Raw genomic sequence first — 14322 nt, 5'->3', positions numbered from 1 at the left:
ATTCATTCATTCATTTTCGGAACCCCTTTATACTCACTAGGGTCGCGGGGGGTGCTGGAGCCTATCCCAGCTGCCTACGGGCCATAGCCGGGTAAAACCCTGAATCGGATGTATTTTTTTTGCTCTTAATAGTAATTACCCTTATTGTTCTTTTTATTATTGTTGGGCCATTTCTTGAGGCAAAGATCCCCTCATATTTTTTAAATTAAATTGAATGCTTATATTGTCATTATACAAGTATAATGAGATTTAAAGGTTGACCACGAAGTGCACAAATAACAACAACAAACAAATAAACCTCATCTCTCTCATCTCATTTTCTGAACCGCTTTATCCTCATTAGGGTCGCGGGGGGTGCTGGAGCCTATCCCAGCTGACTACGGTCCAGAAGTGGGGGACCCCCTGAATCAGTTGCAAGCCGATCGCAGGGCACAAGGAGACGGACAACCATGCACACTCATACCCATACCTAGGGGCAATTTAGGGTGTCCAATCTGTCTACCATGCATGTTTTTGGAATGTGGGAGGAAACCGGAGTACCCGGAGAAAACCCACGCAGGCCCGGTAGAACATACAAACTCCACACATGTGGACCGACCTGGATTTGAACCTAACACCCCAAAGCTGTGAGGATGACACGCTAACCACCCTAAATGAAATTTATAATAATAATAAAATGTAAGATGAATTGAAGATTTTTGTCCAGGCCATGCTCAATGATATTTTCATAATAATCTATGGGAGACTAATAAATGGGCTGCGGGCCGTATGTTGGACATCCCTGTCCTGACGGCTCGCATGAATGGAAATCTGTCTTGATGTCGGGACTCTCCATTGAGCGTTCACCCGGCTAGCAGCCAGCTCGTCGTGGTCGAGATCTCTCCAGGAAAAGCCATCGTCCTCATAACATAACCTCGAACCAAACGTCCACTATTACCGATGTGACCATGGAGACCGAGCGGAGCAACTGCAGGCCGATTCCGGTGGACAATAGCGAGTAGCTAGCTATAGCAAGGTTACCGCAAAAAATAAATAAATAAAAAATAAAAAAGAGAAACGAAGTCGAGTTGTCGTGGGATTTTCGAGCCGTTTTTTTAAACGCCAAGGTACGTTTTCTTGTTTGTCTTGATCGTATGCTTATGTCTGTATTATATCGCCCTTGTCGAGAGCAGAAGAAACTTTTGTTTACTTTCTAAGCTAGCTGGCTAACTGCTAACTTTAAGTTCTCTCGCTGAAGTGAAAGTAAGTCAAAATCAAAAAGTTGGGCCAGGTATATAAACTGTGAAAATGCCAGAATATGACGCTTGAAATGACTAATGCTGTCATGGTAGTGAATCAAAATGGCAGTGTGCTTTTACGAAATCATAGGCACCCTCTGCTATTTGGAATTTAAAGTCCATACATATTCTAAAGATCCCAAAATTAAAACAACAAAAAAAGCCTACTTATGTGAGCATCTTGGACCAGGTTTTACACGGGAAGTTCGTTTTGATAGACCAACATATCATTTTTTCCCTGAGTATACTGCACCGGCACCACGTTTTTTTCTCTTTAAATTCATATACACTATAGTAAAAAATAAATAAGAATAAATTACTGCCAACTCGCTTGACTGTAAAATAATTGCTTTCATGACGCAGTCAGACACTAAAAACAAAAAATCCATTCATGTCTGGCCCATATCTCAAAAAACCTTTAGGTCAGATAACTCTTATGTCGAGGTATCTGTGGTATCTTAGTACATTGGTTGACATCCCATGATTTTTCATTGTGCTATTATGTGAGATTCTCTTTTTTTCACCAGAGAAGAGTTATGTTTATGCTATTTACCAAAATCCCTCAAGAAAAATAACACCTGAATTTGTTGGAAATTTCTTGGTGGTCTTATGTATGTTCCTCTATCAGCTAACAACCCTAATTTTGGCTCATTGTAGGATTTCCCAACACAACAGCAGTATGCTTGAAAGCTGCAAACATCCTGTGGGTTCTCACCACTAAAGGTTAAGCCAAGTCTGGCATAATGTCTTCAACTTCGACGTGGTCAAGAACCGAAGGTGACAACATGGACCTCAATATGTCCGAGGACAGCGGTCTCAGCCATGGTGTCTCTGTACATCCCCGGGACCACCCGGCGACCAGCAACGACGGCATCTCCGACTTCTCCAACAGTGACATCTCGCTCCCCGAAGTCTGCGTCACAAGCAACTTCGAGGAGAACATGAGCCACGAGGTCCAGCAAGCCTACAGAATCTTTTCCTGCTTTCTCCTGGACAAACACAAGGCAGTTGCCGGGCTGTTCCTCCGCGCCGTTGGGCATCAGGAGGAACAGTGCGGCGTCGGTGGCGTCTGCGCTCCAGGTCAGGCGAGGCTTAAGCAGTCCATCTGCTTACGGAGCATGGAGGAGAAATTTGTCAACCAGGAGTATCGGAGCATAACGGAGTTTGTGGCTGACTTCAGGCTAATGTTAGAAAACTGCTACCGCTACCACGGGGTGGATCACTGGCTGTCTAAACAGGCTCAAAAGATGGAGATTATGCTTGAGCAGAAGCTCACACTCCTGTCCAGGTACTTGAATAAATTCACTGCACGGTATATTGGTATTACTCAAGTAGTAAGGGCCCACCTATAGATAGGTTACAGTAGGGTTAGGTATGTAAATAACAGGTTCTGTTACCACAGGACCAATACAGCTAGCGTTAATAGAAAATGAAAAAGGGCCAAATGTATTTTTTTTTTTTTTTTTTGCTCTTAATAATAATTATCCTTGTTTGCTCTTTTTATTATCGTTGGGCTATTTCTCAAGGCAAAAATTCCCTCATCATTTTGTAATTGAATTGAATGCTTTTATTGTCATTAAAGGACAATAAAAGCATTCAATTATAATGAGATAAAAAAAAGCTTGACCACAAAGTGCACAAATAACAACAACAAACAAATAAATCACATCTCTCTCATCTCATTTTCTGAACCGCTTTATCCTAATTAGGGTCGTGGAGGGTGCTGGAGCCTATCCCAGCTGACTCCGGGCCAGAGGCAGGGCACACCCTGAATCGGTGGCCAGCCGATCGCAGGGTACAAGGAGACGGACAACCATGTACACTCACACCCATACCTAGGGGCAATTTAGAGTGTCCAATAAGCCTACCATGCATGTCTTTGGAATGTGGGAGGAAACTGGAGTACCCGGAGGAAACCCACGCAGGCCGGGGAGAACATTCAAACTCCACACAGATTGGCATGACCCAGATATGAACCCAGAACTCCAGAGATGTGAGGACGACACGCTAACCACTCAGTCACCGGGCTGCCAAACAAATAAATAATCAATAAATAATTAATAATGAATCAATAAATAAGAATTTTCTAGTTCATTTAGGTAGTACTAAAATGGTATCAAGTTGAAATGTTAATAGTGTGGCAAATTTAATATGCAGTGAGAGGGACCAGATTTTTGGCATCTAGCTGAGTGTCACTTGTAATGACAGTTTAAAATTGAACTCCAAATTGTGCCAGTTTTTAAGAATTTGACTTGCCAATTCACTGTATTAATGAATGTCATGGCTATTTATTGGTTGCAACAATCAGTGTCATTGAAAACAGTTATATAAAAGGCTTGCTTAGATTATTTATTTTTAACGTGAGTTAGTTGTAAATGTGGTCTCTGTTTGTCCAACAAGGACTCTTCGTGAGAAAACCAAACTGGCAGTGACCTCCAAAGGGCGTTTTGGCTCAGAGGAGGAGAGAGCTCAGGGGGGAACCTCAACAAGGAGGCGAATGTCATCTCGCAGTCTGGGGACCATAACTGTTGGTGGGCACGAGTCGCTCATGGTGCACACCCTCAGAATGGAAGAGCAACAGAGGGCCAAGGAAGAAAAAAGGTGAGCAGATATCAGATTCATTTTTCCAGTAGATGCCCAATTAGGAAATATTATGGAAAATGTTCCCTTTTTGTTTTAAACCAGACCTCATCCTTGTTTTTTAAAAACTGAGCCATTCACGGTCCCTCATTTTATACCTAGTTATGATAACTTATTTAAATCTGAAATGTTTCAAACATTTTTTAAGCATTCCTAATTTTTTTGCATTTTTTTCTCTGTCCTACCTCTTGTGCAACCTGGTGAAAGCATAAAATATTTGCAAAAAAATAATAGACTTCACCAGTTTAATCATTCAATTAAGCTTACAATATTCTAAAATAATGGTGTACCCAACTTAATTTACCCACACATTAATTGAATCATGAAATTTGGACCTATTAGTGTAAATGAACGCTCGTGAAATCTTGTATGAATGATAACAGAAGTCTCTTTTGCCATCTAGTGGAAGAGCATCAACATTTTTGACCCTCTGGCACTGTAGCTAGAAAACCCCTTTTATACTTGGAGTGTATTTTCGTTTAAGTGGGAGTTAACAAGCCATTGGTCTTTTTCAGGCAGCGTGATCTGGAGAAAAAAGAAGCGGAAGAAATATCAGCCAAGGCAGTCGAAGAGTGGGAGCAGACTTTGCTTTCGCAGGCATCGCCATTCACGGTCGACACCTTGTGGGAACTACCCGCCATAGGCCACTTTCTATGCCTGGCCCAAACAGTTCTAAACCTCCCTGAGATTGTCTTCTTTGAGCTGGAGCGCTGTCTGCTGATGCCCCGCTGCAGCAGCCTTCTCTCTAAGATAATGTCTTCCCTCCTTTCTCCGTGGCAACGGCGAGCCACGCTTCACCGCCGGCCTCCTCTGCCGTACCGACGCTGGGAGGCGGAGCTCAGGCTGCGCGTCACCGGCTGGTACCGGAGCATTGGACGCGCCTTAGATCAGCCGGCTCGCGCCCGTCAACTTGGACTCTGTCATCAGTTTTTCCGCAACCTCGGCGAGACGAGTCCCTTGGAGGAGAAGCCGTTTCACTTGCTGCCCTTCTGCCAGCGAGTGTGGCTTCTCAAGGGTTTGTGCGACCACGTGTACGAGACTCAGAAAGACGTTCAGGACGCCGTGTTGGCTCAACCCATACACGAATGCAGGGAGTCGATTTTGGGCTACGACAGCAGGGACAATGCCTACATACATTTCCCTCATTTTTGCGGTGCAGACTTGCGGATCTACTGTCAGAGCCCCAGCACGCCACCTGCCTTTCCTTTCCCTTCAGCATTGGTGAGACGGCTTGAAGAACACGCTGAAGATTCCGACGTGCTCAAGGACAAGGACGGACATCCTGGAAGTGCGATGTATGTCAATAACTCGGCTGATTTTGTGGAGGAAAACGGGTACAGAAAGAAACAAGAAGAAAGTTTCAGATTCTGTCCAACAAAGAAAGAGGACGAGAAGTGCGAGTCAGAGTTGTCGGATGGACACTCCAGCAATGAGTCCAACCGAAATTGTCGTACTAGCTCATTTGTTTCAAGAGTAGGCATAAAACAAGAATCTGCAGAGTTGAACTATCGGTCCACAACACTAGAAAAGGGCCCGCCATGTACTGTTGAAGAAGAGACACGAGATCCTTGTCTGAATGTAGGGGAACACACGTATACGGGTAGGTCACCCGCTCGCTTCGCGGGTGCCACATGCTTACCAAGCAAGCACCCGGGTAACAAAACGGAAGGGGTAAACCTGAGTGCAGGACACCAGAAAATAGCTCCTTGTTTGGAATGTCACCGAACTTTCAAAACGCTGGGGTGTGGCTGCAGTTGCCAGTCTACCCGCAGTGAACAAAACTCTAGAAGCGAAGACCAAGTCCTTGGTAGGAAGTGGCCTAAAAAAAAGAAGTGCAAGAAAAAGCGAGGCAGGAGCCAGTTGCGACACCAGGAAAACATTCAGGCAGCTGAATCAGACGTACATGGAATTACAGCAAACATCCAGAGGACAGATAAAAGGAAAAAACATAAAGAAAGTAAGGAAAGGATTGTTGGTCACGTGAGGCCGGTTTACTCATGATCGTCATACAAGCCAGAAATACATGACTAGAGATTGGGTGGTGGCTTTTGTTGTTCGACATGGCGCCTTATTAAAATTTGCCCCTGATAAATTATCAAGACTGCTAATCAGAATTAGTAGATTATAAAATTGAAAGAGAAGAGAAAAGAGAAACTGAATTTGCCCACAATTACCACAACAACTAGTGAGATCCAGATTCGCATTATGCTAGAATTATCATAAGACGTCTGTGCTTGGTGAAAAATAGTATAGTTAATTTGCGGCGGAACTTTTATATTTCAAATTACAGACACGGCACGTTCACAAGGGATTAAGTTCTCCAACTCTGCATTAATTTCCCACAGGTCCACAAATAATTCTAATCCCGTGTGAATGGTTTTCCAGCAGCTTCCTTAGTTTTAAGTGTCTTAATTGGTGCACATGCAACCAGGCTCCTAACAGAAAGGAAATATGTTTTATTACAAAGGCATATTTGTGTTGTCTAGTGAGTGATTTTTCTGTAAAAAAAAATGTTAAAGGTTCCTGACTGTCATCTGATTTCACATATCAGGAGAAAAGGTTGATTCTGCAAAGAAATCAAAAGCTGATCCTACAGTTGAGCCGTCATTTAAGGTAGCCACACAATACATTCATTTATTTGCTTGAATTGACCAATGTTTGTAACTACTATAGAGTATGAAATGCATTTTTTTCACTACCCACCACACTTTATCCACAGTTGGTTTGCTCCAGTTTGCAAGATTTGCGAGATCTTATCAGCAAAACAGAGGATGAGCTTGATGACTTGGAAAGCACAAAAAAGAAATTGGTAGGTCAGCAAGTCCTAGTATTCCATTCATTGAGTCAGAAAAATAATGTGAGGTTCATTTTTTTACTTTTTCTAACTGTCAGGATCGATGGTACTTACGAAAAGAAGCTGTGAAAGATCTTCACAGCACTTTAATCAGACTACTGAATGAGTTATCACCCTGGGAGCCAAAACTTTTGAAGGCCTACCACAGAAATAGGTATAATAAATGACCTTCAATTAAAAAAAATACTTACTAAATCGTCCGGTTTGATCTCAAATTAATCTTCTACTGTATATCTTATTCCTGTCTCAACCTTCCCTCCCAACAGGCTTCGATTGAAGAAGGAATTTGATGATTTCAAAAAGCATACAGAGTACAGCAACTTTGTACGAGAGGAGTTTGTGTCATCGTCTTCGTCATCAGACAATGAGGAAATGCAGTTGATGGATCACCAGCAAAGATCAGAAGATGAACTGGAACATGTAGTTCCCAGACGTCTTTGGACTAAAGGTACGTTCTTTCCTCAACATTTTCGGCCTTAGCATTTAATGAAACATTTTTTGTGAGCATTTTGATATAATTCTCGTTTTAGCAACCACCGGGGACTGTGATGATGAATCTGTCGGAGAGAGGTCACCAACATTAGCAATCACTAACCACGAAAAATATCTGGAAACTGCTGAACAATTGTCAAGAGAAGAGGTTAACAGTAGCAACACTGCTTTGGTCCTAGACAATGGTCCGAAGTCTAAATGTGAAACGCTTCAGTCAAACACTGACTGGACTTGTGGAAAGCCAAACCACCCCACCACAGGACAACCCAAACGTTACGCGGCCATTCCCACCCTGTTTGCTAAAAGCGTAGGCAACAAAGTGACCTTAATGGAACAACCTGTTGATTACTCTGCGGTGAACTACCCCGAAAGACAAAGCATGCGATGTTCAAGCACAAAACTACAAGGACAAGCCGAACAATCCCCTTCACAACAAAACTCACTACACACACAAGGAGAATGTGCAATCAAACAATTGGAAATGGACAAAATGGCAGCAACTCCTCTCGCAACATGTTTGGCTAAGGAAAACCAGACTTTATTGCAGAGTCCTCTCCAAGTGATATCTAATGATCCAAAGGGTTTCAGAAATGTGGGGAGCGGTCTGGCTACGACAACTGTCCAACCCGTTCTGGACTGCAGCAGACAGGAGATCGTCATGGAGAAGGTGGTGAATCTGCCTTCCAACCATGTTGCTCACAAATCCGAGGAACAACAGTCACAAGGAGCCATTTGCTTGTCCACTAATGTGCCTGGCTTCACCATTCCTGACCACATTCAGCAAGTGGTCCCACAGGAGGATGCCCATGCCAGGAAGACCCCTTCCCTTTTCTCCTCCACTCTTCACCAGCACAGCACGCAACCTTCCCAATCAAGCGTTTCGCAGACTGTACGTCAAAGTTCTTCATCCTTCACATCTGCAGCCACTTTGGCCACTGCTATGCCCCCCAAACTTCCAGACAATAAGCAAGAACTTAAGACTATATGCATTCGTGATTCTCAGTCCATCCTCGTGACAACGAGAGGAGGGAACACAGGAATCGTCAAAGTCCAGAGGTCGTCGGCCCAGAATTCACTTGATAGTTTAGCCACAAGTCCCATCATTACCATTTCACCTCAGTTCAAAGCTTTCCTTGTGTCCAACAGTGTGAAGGCCTCTTCTGTCCCCTGTCAGAAGAATCCATGTCCCACCGCAACAGTGGCAAGCTCTCTAGACCAATCACATGTGCAGATTTCTTCAGCATTAAAGGCCTCTGCCAATTCAAATCCTACAAATCCAAGATGTTTGGCTTCGAGAACATCCGTTGACCTGGTCCCCGGAGCCCACAAATCGGATGGTTCCCTAGTCACTGGAAACATTTCCCATCCTGCCCAGTCTCCTGCACTAAAAAGTACTGCTGGTGGTATTGCACAAGTCGATGTCGTCGGTCGGCCTGGTTTGAAGCGGCCCAGCATGGACGAGCACTCCAAAATCACAAAGTTTATTCTGGTTTCCAATTCGTCATCCGGTGCATCTACTTTAGCTGTTCCAAAAGATGAATCATCTTCAAAACAGTCTCTTGGATCAAGATTTGTACTCATTGACCAACACTCCTCACCAGGACCCTGTGCTTTAGTGGGAAGTGGCCTAAATCAGTCCACAACAGCAAGAGCTCAAGGAGAGCAGCTAACTATGGCAAGTCGATCTTTGGAGAGGGAATTAAACCGTGGTGTTGACTCAAATGTGCTCTCTAAAGGATCGAGTGTCACTCTCCCACCAGGTGGGTTTCAATTATTGGTTGTTGTTGATTGCATCCTCTTTGTCTGGTCATTATAAACAAGTGTATTCATAGGGCAACATCATCCATGAAGTAGATTCTGAAGGCAGGTGAGCAGTTTTTATTAGTAAATTTGAATCTTATGTGTCTGCAGGTGTTCAGATACAGGTGCCAGGGATGACAACAACAAGGGGACACGCCATCGGCACCCAGTCATGTTCCACTTCCAAAAAGACATCAGGGCCTGTCATGAGTACAGGCCTTATGCCAGTTCCCACGACCCAATCAACCCCATTTACGAGCACTGTCACAAGCTGTCTTACCCATTTGGTTAGCAATGCTTCTCTGACCAGATCCTCTCAACCTTCTCTCACAATAGCATCCCAACTCGGCTCTTTCAAATCTAACACAACAGCAACTCTGGCCACACGTGTTTTGCCCAGCTGCTCTCCTGTGCAGGGTAACCCAAACCCAACCTCTATTGCCACTCTTGCTCATCATCCCTCCCACCTGCTGACTAAAGAAACCACACCAATCACCTCAACATTTCCGAAAACTCCCAATATGTCCATCAGCAATACACAATCCACGGTCCCTGTTAACAATCTCCAGCAGAGAATAGTCATCAACATCTCCAAGCCCCTCGCAGCTGGCACACAGATCCTTCTTGATAATATCTGTTTTGTGGTTCCTCCCCAGGGCTTAGCTCCAGGTAACCATGTGCTCATCATCTCTCGTCCACCACAGAAAGTGCCTCATCTCAGTGGCAGCTGCATTGGCTCGGCATTGCCTCCGGAAGGAGTGAGTCAGGGTCCAACAACCCCTCAAGGACAGTTTTTATCTGGGTCCCAACCTAGGTTGCCTCATGTACCAGCTGCAAATTCACTTTTTCTTGTTCCAGAACACTTCCAGGGACTGCTTGCACCTGCTCCGAACTCACAAGTTTGTTCCTCTGCGTCACCTGGGCTGAGCCATCACCCTCAGTTAGCCAAACAAGCACCCCACGTTTCTTCAGTCATTGCCAGTAGACTTGGTCTTGATTTTTCGCATTCTACTATCCGGTTGACGCCCAGTACGTCATCTTGTGCCGAAGTTTCCAATACCGTTTCACCTGTAAACCTACCAAGCCATCCCCGATTTTCTGCACCAAGTTCAACTTTGCCAAGCCCGATATCCATCTCAAAAGTTTCAGCAACAACCCAAGGCTTGTGCTTACAGGCGCCCATGAAATCTAAAGGGGTGGCACCCTCCACTGCACCTCTGGGCCTCGACATCACCTCAGTCTCTCAGCAAGGGGCGTCAGTGGTTCATCAAGGGTGCCCCGGTTCATTAACGTCAACAATCCAGAACATGACCACCCCAACAGTCCCATCAATTGAAAGCAACGAGAATGTTACAGAACGGGCATATGTACTCACTTTATCGCCAGCCACCACCACGTTTCAACCAATCACACAGTTGACCACGAACCCCATTCAGCAGTCAGTTGGCCCGTCCACTCCGACACTGGTTAAGCCTACTTTGCGGAATTTCCACATAGGTATGGCAAAGCATGTTGCAAACAAGCTCCTCATCAGTCCCGGTGCCATTTTGAGTTCGGTGCAGTGCCAGACCAAAGCAGTTGAAGCGAATGTCTACCCCAAACAAACTGCGCTTATTATCACCCCCAACAGTTCTTACGGAGCTTTGCATTACCAGCCAACACCAGGTCAACCAAATAACTGAGACCATGAGTCTGAAATATTTATGCACTTATTAAACACTGATATCCAGCTATGAAGAAAGGTAGTTTAAGAAACCGATTACTCTCAAATACTGTTCTAGACAGTTTTTTTCTTGTTTGTTTGATTACTGAGGTTAATGAATTTAATGTGTTTTAGACTTAACGGCCAGTAATGAAAACCACGAGAGAGGAGGTTAAATGGATTTAATATATATTGTAATTAGTGCTTTAAAAGCAAACTCTATAAGGTTCGTTGGTACAGCCTGCTATTTAGTTAAAGTGGTCCATGGAACATGACACTTGTCTATTCTGAAGAGGTTGGAAAACTGTATAACTTTGTAGGAAATGTAAAACAAAAAAACTGTTGGATGTGTACATTTTTGAGCCATTGTTAAATGTTTTGCAGTCGTTTTGTATTTATTTTCTACCATATCGATTTGGCAATTCTTTGATCAGTTCATGAAACAGTGTGGTAATAAAATGTTTGTCCATTGATGTTCTACAAAGACTCCTTTTCATAGTATTTTTCCATTTTTTAAACTCAAATTTTATATTTCATAAATCTTAAAGTTTAATAATGATATATTGACAGCTACTATATTGATGCTGGTTATAGATGAAGTGCTGTTTTCTTTCTTCTTGGGTTGTCCATCTGTCCTTCGAAGTCCTGTTTTTCTAAGGTGAATATGGAGGAGGCAGCGCCCCTGAGGAGATCTTTTCATAGGCTGGAGGAGCGTTCGGCATCTGGAAAAGTCAATGGATGGTATTTTTCATCTTATTTAGAAAATGGCATGTGAATCCCTGATGCTTACCACAGATCGCAGGCTGCCAAAATCTGTAAGCGCCATCTTGTTTTCCGCAGAAGCTCCACCCTCGGCATACTGGCCTCCCATGTAAGTTGGCGAACCGGCTCTGGGACTCTAAATAGGGACAGTGGTGGTGGTAAGCTCCATTTGTTACACCTGTCTATACTGGTTTCATTCTTTTAGCCAACACCATACACATTTACCCTTTGGTGCAGACAGTCAGAATCATGTGCTTACAACAGTTTATTAGTTTGATGTACGTACCCCAATAGCTGTGATTTCAAATACAAATCTTGATTTTTCCTGTTGCAATTCATTTTACCCCACTGAAATTAAATTATTATTTTCAAAATCCCACAATGACCAAAAACCTGTAGTGTGTACTCTATTATACTTACTGTATTTTCCGCACTGCAAGGCACACCTTCAATGAATGGCCTGCCTTCAAATTTATTTCATATATAAGGTGTGCAAGATTGTAAAATGTAGTACTAATGATGTTAGTAGTGGTGGTAGTAGTAGGGATTTTGTTATATGCATACAAATCTTCCATCAGAGCACACAAGATTTTTGCTCTCCTACGATGAAGGCCTTACCCTAATTTTTTTATAGCCGCCTCTCCTCTTAAAGTACCAGCAGCCCAGCAGGAGGAGCGCAGCCAGGATTATAACCAGCAGCACAACACCCACTGCCCTGTAAGGCATGCACATGTACAGTTGAAGACGGAGGTTCACAAACGCTGTGCCAAAACACAATTTATTTTTTGTCTCACTGTCTGAGGTGAAAACTGATGAAATCTCTTCTATTTCAGGTCTTTTTAGATTGCCAAAATTATTTCATTGTGTTAAATGCCCAAATATTGAGAGAAATTTTATAAAGTGTACATGACCAAAAAGTGCTTTGATAAGGTCACGGCTCCCTGATAGGTTAATTGATCATGTCTGTTAATTAAGAAATTAGCCAGGAAATCTGACTCCACAACTCTGGCTTATCCTTGGGTGCAATGTTCCTTCTATTTTTTTGTTTGTCTGGGCAGAAAGAACCTCCCTGAGCACACTGAGTACCAGTGTGAGCAACATCATCATTGCTCGCTATGGGCACACCAGTATCACACCTGCCATAAGCAGGTGCATGTCTACTACACATAAATGATTTAGTAATAATGAAATGTAATGATTAATATCTATGAATGGGCGGATGAGTGGTTCGCGTGTCGTCCTCAGCTAAAAAATAAAATAAATAAAAAATTGGGATTTTATTTTGTGCGCTCCATATGATTTGCTGTGCGCAGAGAAGACGAGAGTAGTCTGCAATTGCGCACGCGCGCAGCTTAGAGGGAACATTGCTTGGGTGTAATTTCCAGGAAGGAGATGGGCTTTGTGTCCCAGAGATGAATGTGTTTTGGTCCGAAATACACAAATGAAAATGAATTGGAAGTCAATGGCATGCAATGAGTTGAATACTATGGGAAAAAAAGATTAATATGGTGACATGGGGGACACATGACGTATGAATTTTTGTTTGGGGCCACATTAGTGAAATTGCTGACAAATTGCTGTGGCTCAGCGACAGTCTTCCATGTCATACCTCAGTCGTTTGGAATTGCTGATCAACATGGAGTCCCCATTAGGTTTGGTAATGTCAGTCACTAAGTCTGATTTTAAAGGCCACAGACAAGCAAAATTGTCAGATTAATTGGAACCTACTCTTCAGCTCTGACAAATCCACGACGACTGCTGGCAAAGTAGATGTTGAAGTCTCCGCGAGGCATCCCGTCTGTGTTGTTGCAACGCATTAAGCTGCGACAGACGGGAGGAAAAAAAATAATTTCCACTTGACACATTCGCAAGCGCTTTAGGTACTATATACTGATACAACATCACATGCCAACACATACAGCTACTATAATAAGACATTTTGTATCCATATTTTTTTTTTGATTACTTTAGTTTTTGGTTGAATCTATAACATCTAATGGAGGTGTACTTTATGGTAGTTCATTTTCTTTCAAGGAGTCGAATACAGTGTGAAAATTGTATATTTAATACTCAGTTTTCTTCTTTATCTTGCTATTGTGTGGATGTTGTAACAACATAATTAATAAATTAACTCTGGAGGGAAAAACTTGTAGAGAAAACCCAAGATAAGCAGTTAGGTTTTTTTGTTTTTTTGCCTGTTGTTCTTAGATGTATAGACAAAAAAAACATTTCTGAGTTCCACATTTCTAATTTAATCACTTGATTAAAAATAAATCTGCAGATGCATAGGCGCAATAGGTTTCATCCAATAGTGGAAAATGACATAATTTTCACTTTTGTGAAACTGAGTATTTAAATCCTTATTTTACAAAGTACTGTTCCTAAAATTCGAATCACTTTAATAATTAAGAGTTAATGGAGACATAAAAAAAAAAATTATAATCAAGTTTACCTTAACAATTCAATGTAGGTATAACAAATTGCCACCGTGACGTCTCCAACACATAAACTGAAACAATAATCATCTTACCAAATTTGTTAATTCAATTGTAGACGAGCAGTCGTCCTCTTGCCTGCCTTACAGAGTCAGGCGATTCAGTGTTTCCCAGTCTTATTTCTTGTTTCACCCGCCCAAATTCCTTTGACAATCAGGGCAAAGAAAAGGGGGAAAAGGTTTGAAAAAATCCTCATGACGGTCACGGGTTACAGGCTCATGGATAAAGCCATTGAAGCGGCGTAATCACCGTAAAACCCCCGCGGACGTGAACGCAACACGATTAGACCACTCATGAGAC

At 42.9% G+C, this 14322-nt stretch overlaps 2 protein-coding genes across 3 annotated transcripts; one reads left to right on the top strand and one right to left on the bottom strand.

The window, feature by feature from the left end:
- Positions 1 to 1030: 1030 nt before the first annotated feature.
- On the top strand, positions 1031 to 11238 carry brd10 (bromodomain containing 10). The gene is made up of 10 exons (XM_077622940.1): positions 1031 to 1106; positions 1935 to 2565; positions 3678 to 3878; positions 4433 to 5874; positions 6469 to 6530; positions 6637 to 6726; positions 6810 to 6925; positions 7038 to 7219; positions 7302 to 9023; positions 9175 to 11238. The coding sequence occupies exons 2-10, from the start codon at positions 2021 to 2023 to the stop codon at positions 10743 to 10745; spliced, it is 5931 nt and encodes a 1976-aa protein (XP_077479066.1). The 5' UTR covers positions 1031 to 1106; positions 1935 to 2020; the 3' UTR covers positions 10746 to 11238.
- mlana (melan-A) lies at positions 10931 to 14287 on the bottom strand. Of its 2 annotated transcripts, none has more exons than XM_077622942.1 (5): positions 13980 to 14287; positions 13256 to 13348; positions 12146 to 12242; positions 11556 to 11663; positions 10931 to 11487 (listed from the first exon to the last, which is right to left on the bottom strand). In XM_077622942.1, exons 2-5 carry the CDS (start codon positions 13342 to 13344, stop codon positions 11419 to 11421), a joined length of 363 nt encoding a protein of 120 aa, XP_077479068.1. In that variant the 5' UTR covers positions 13345 to 13348; positions 13980 to 14287; the 3' UTR covers positions 10931 to 11418. The 2 variants fall into 2 exon arrangements, with proteins under 2 accessions (XP_077479068.1, XP_077479067.1); XM_077622941.1 differs by having other exon boundaries at positions 14058 to 14282.
- Between the last annotated feature and the right edge of the window lie 35 nt (positions 14288 to 14322).

Source organism: Stigmatopora argus, chromosome 16, assembly GCF_051989625.1.
Source record: "Stigmatopora argus isolate UIUO_Sarg chromosome 16, RoL_Sarg_1.0, whole genome shotgun sequence".
Classification (NCBI taxonomy): domain Eukaryota; kingdom Metazoa; phylum Chordata; class Actinopteri; order Syngnathiformes; family Syngnathidae; genus Stigmatopora; species Stigmatopora argus.
This window is presented reverse-complemented; position numbering and strand designations above follow the sequence as displayed.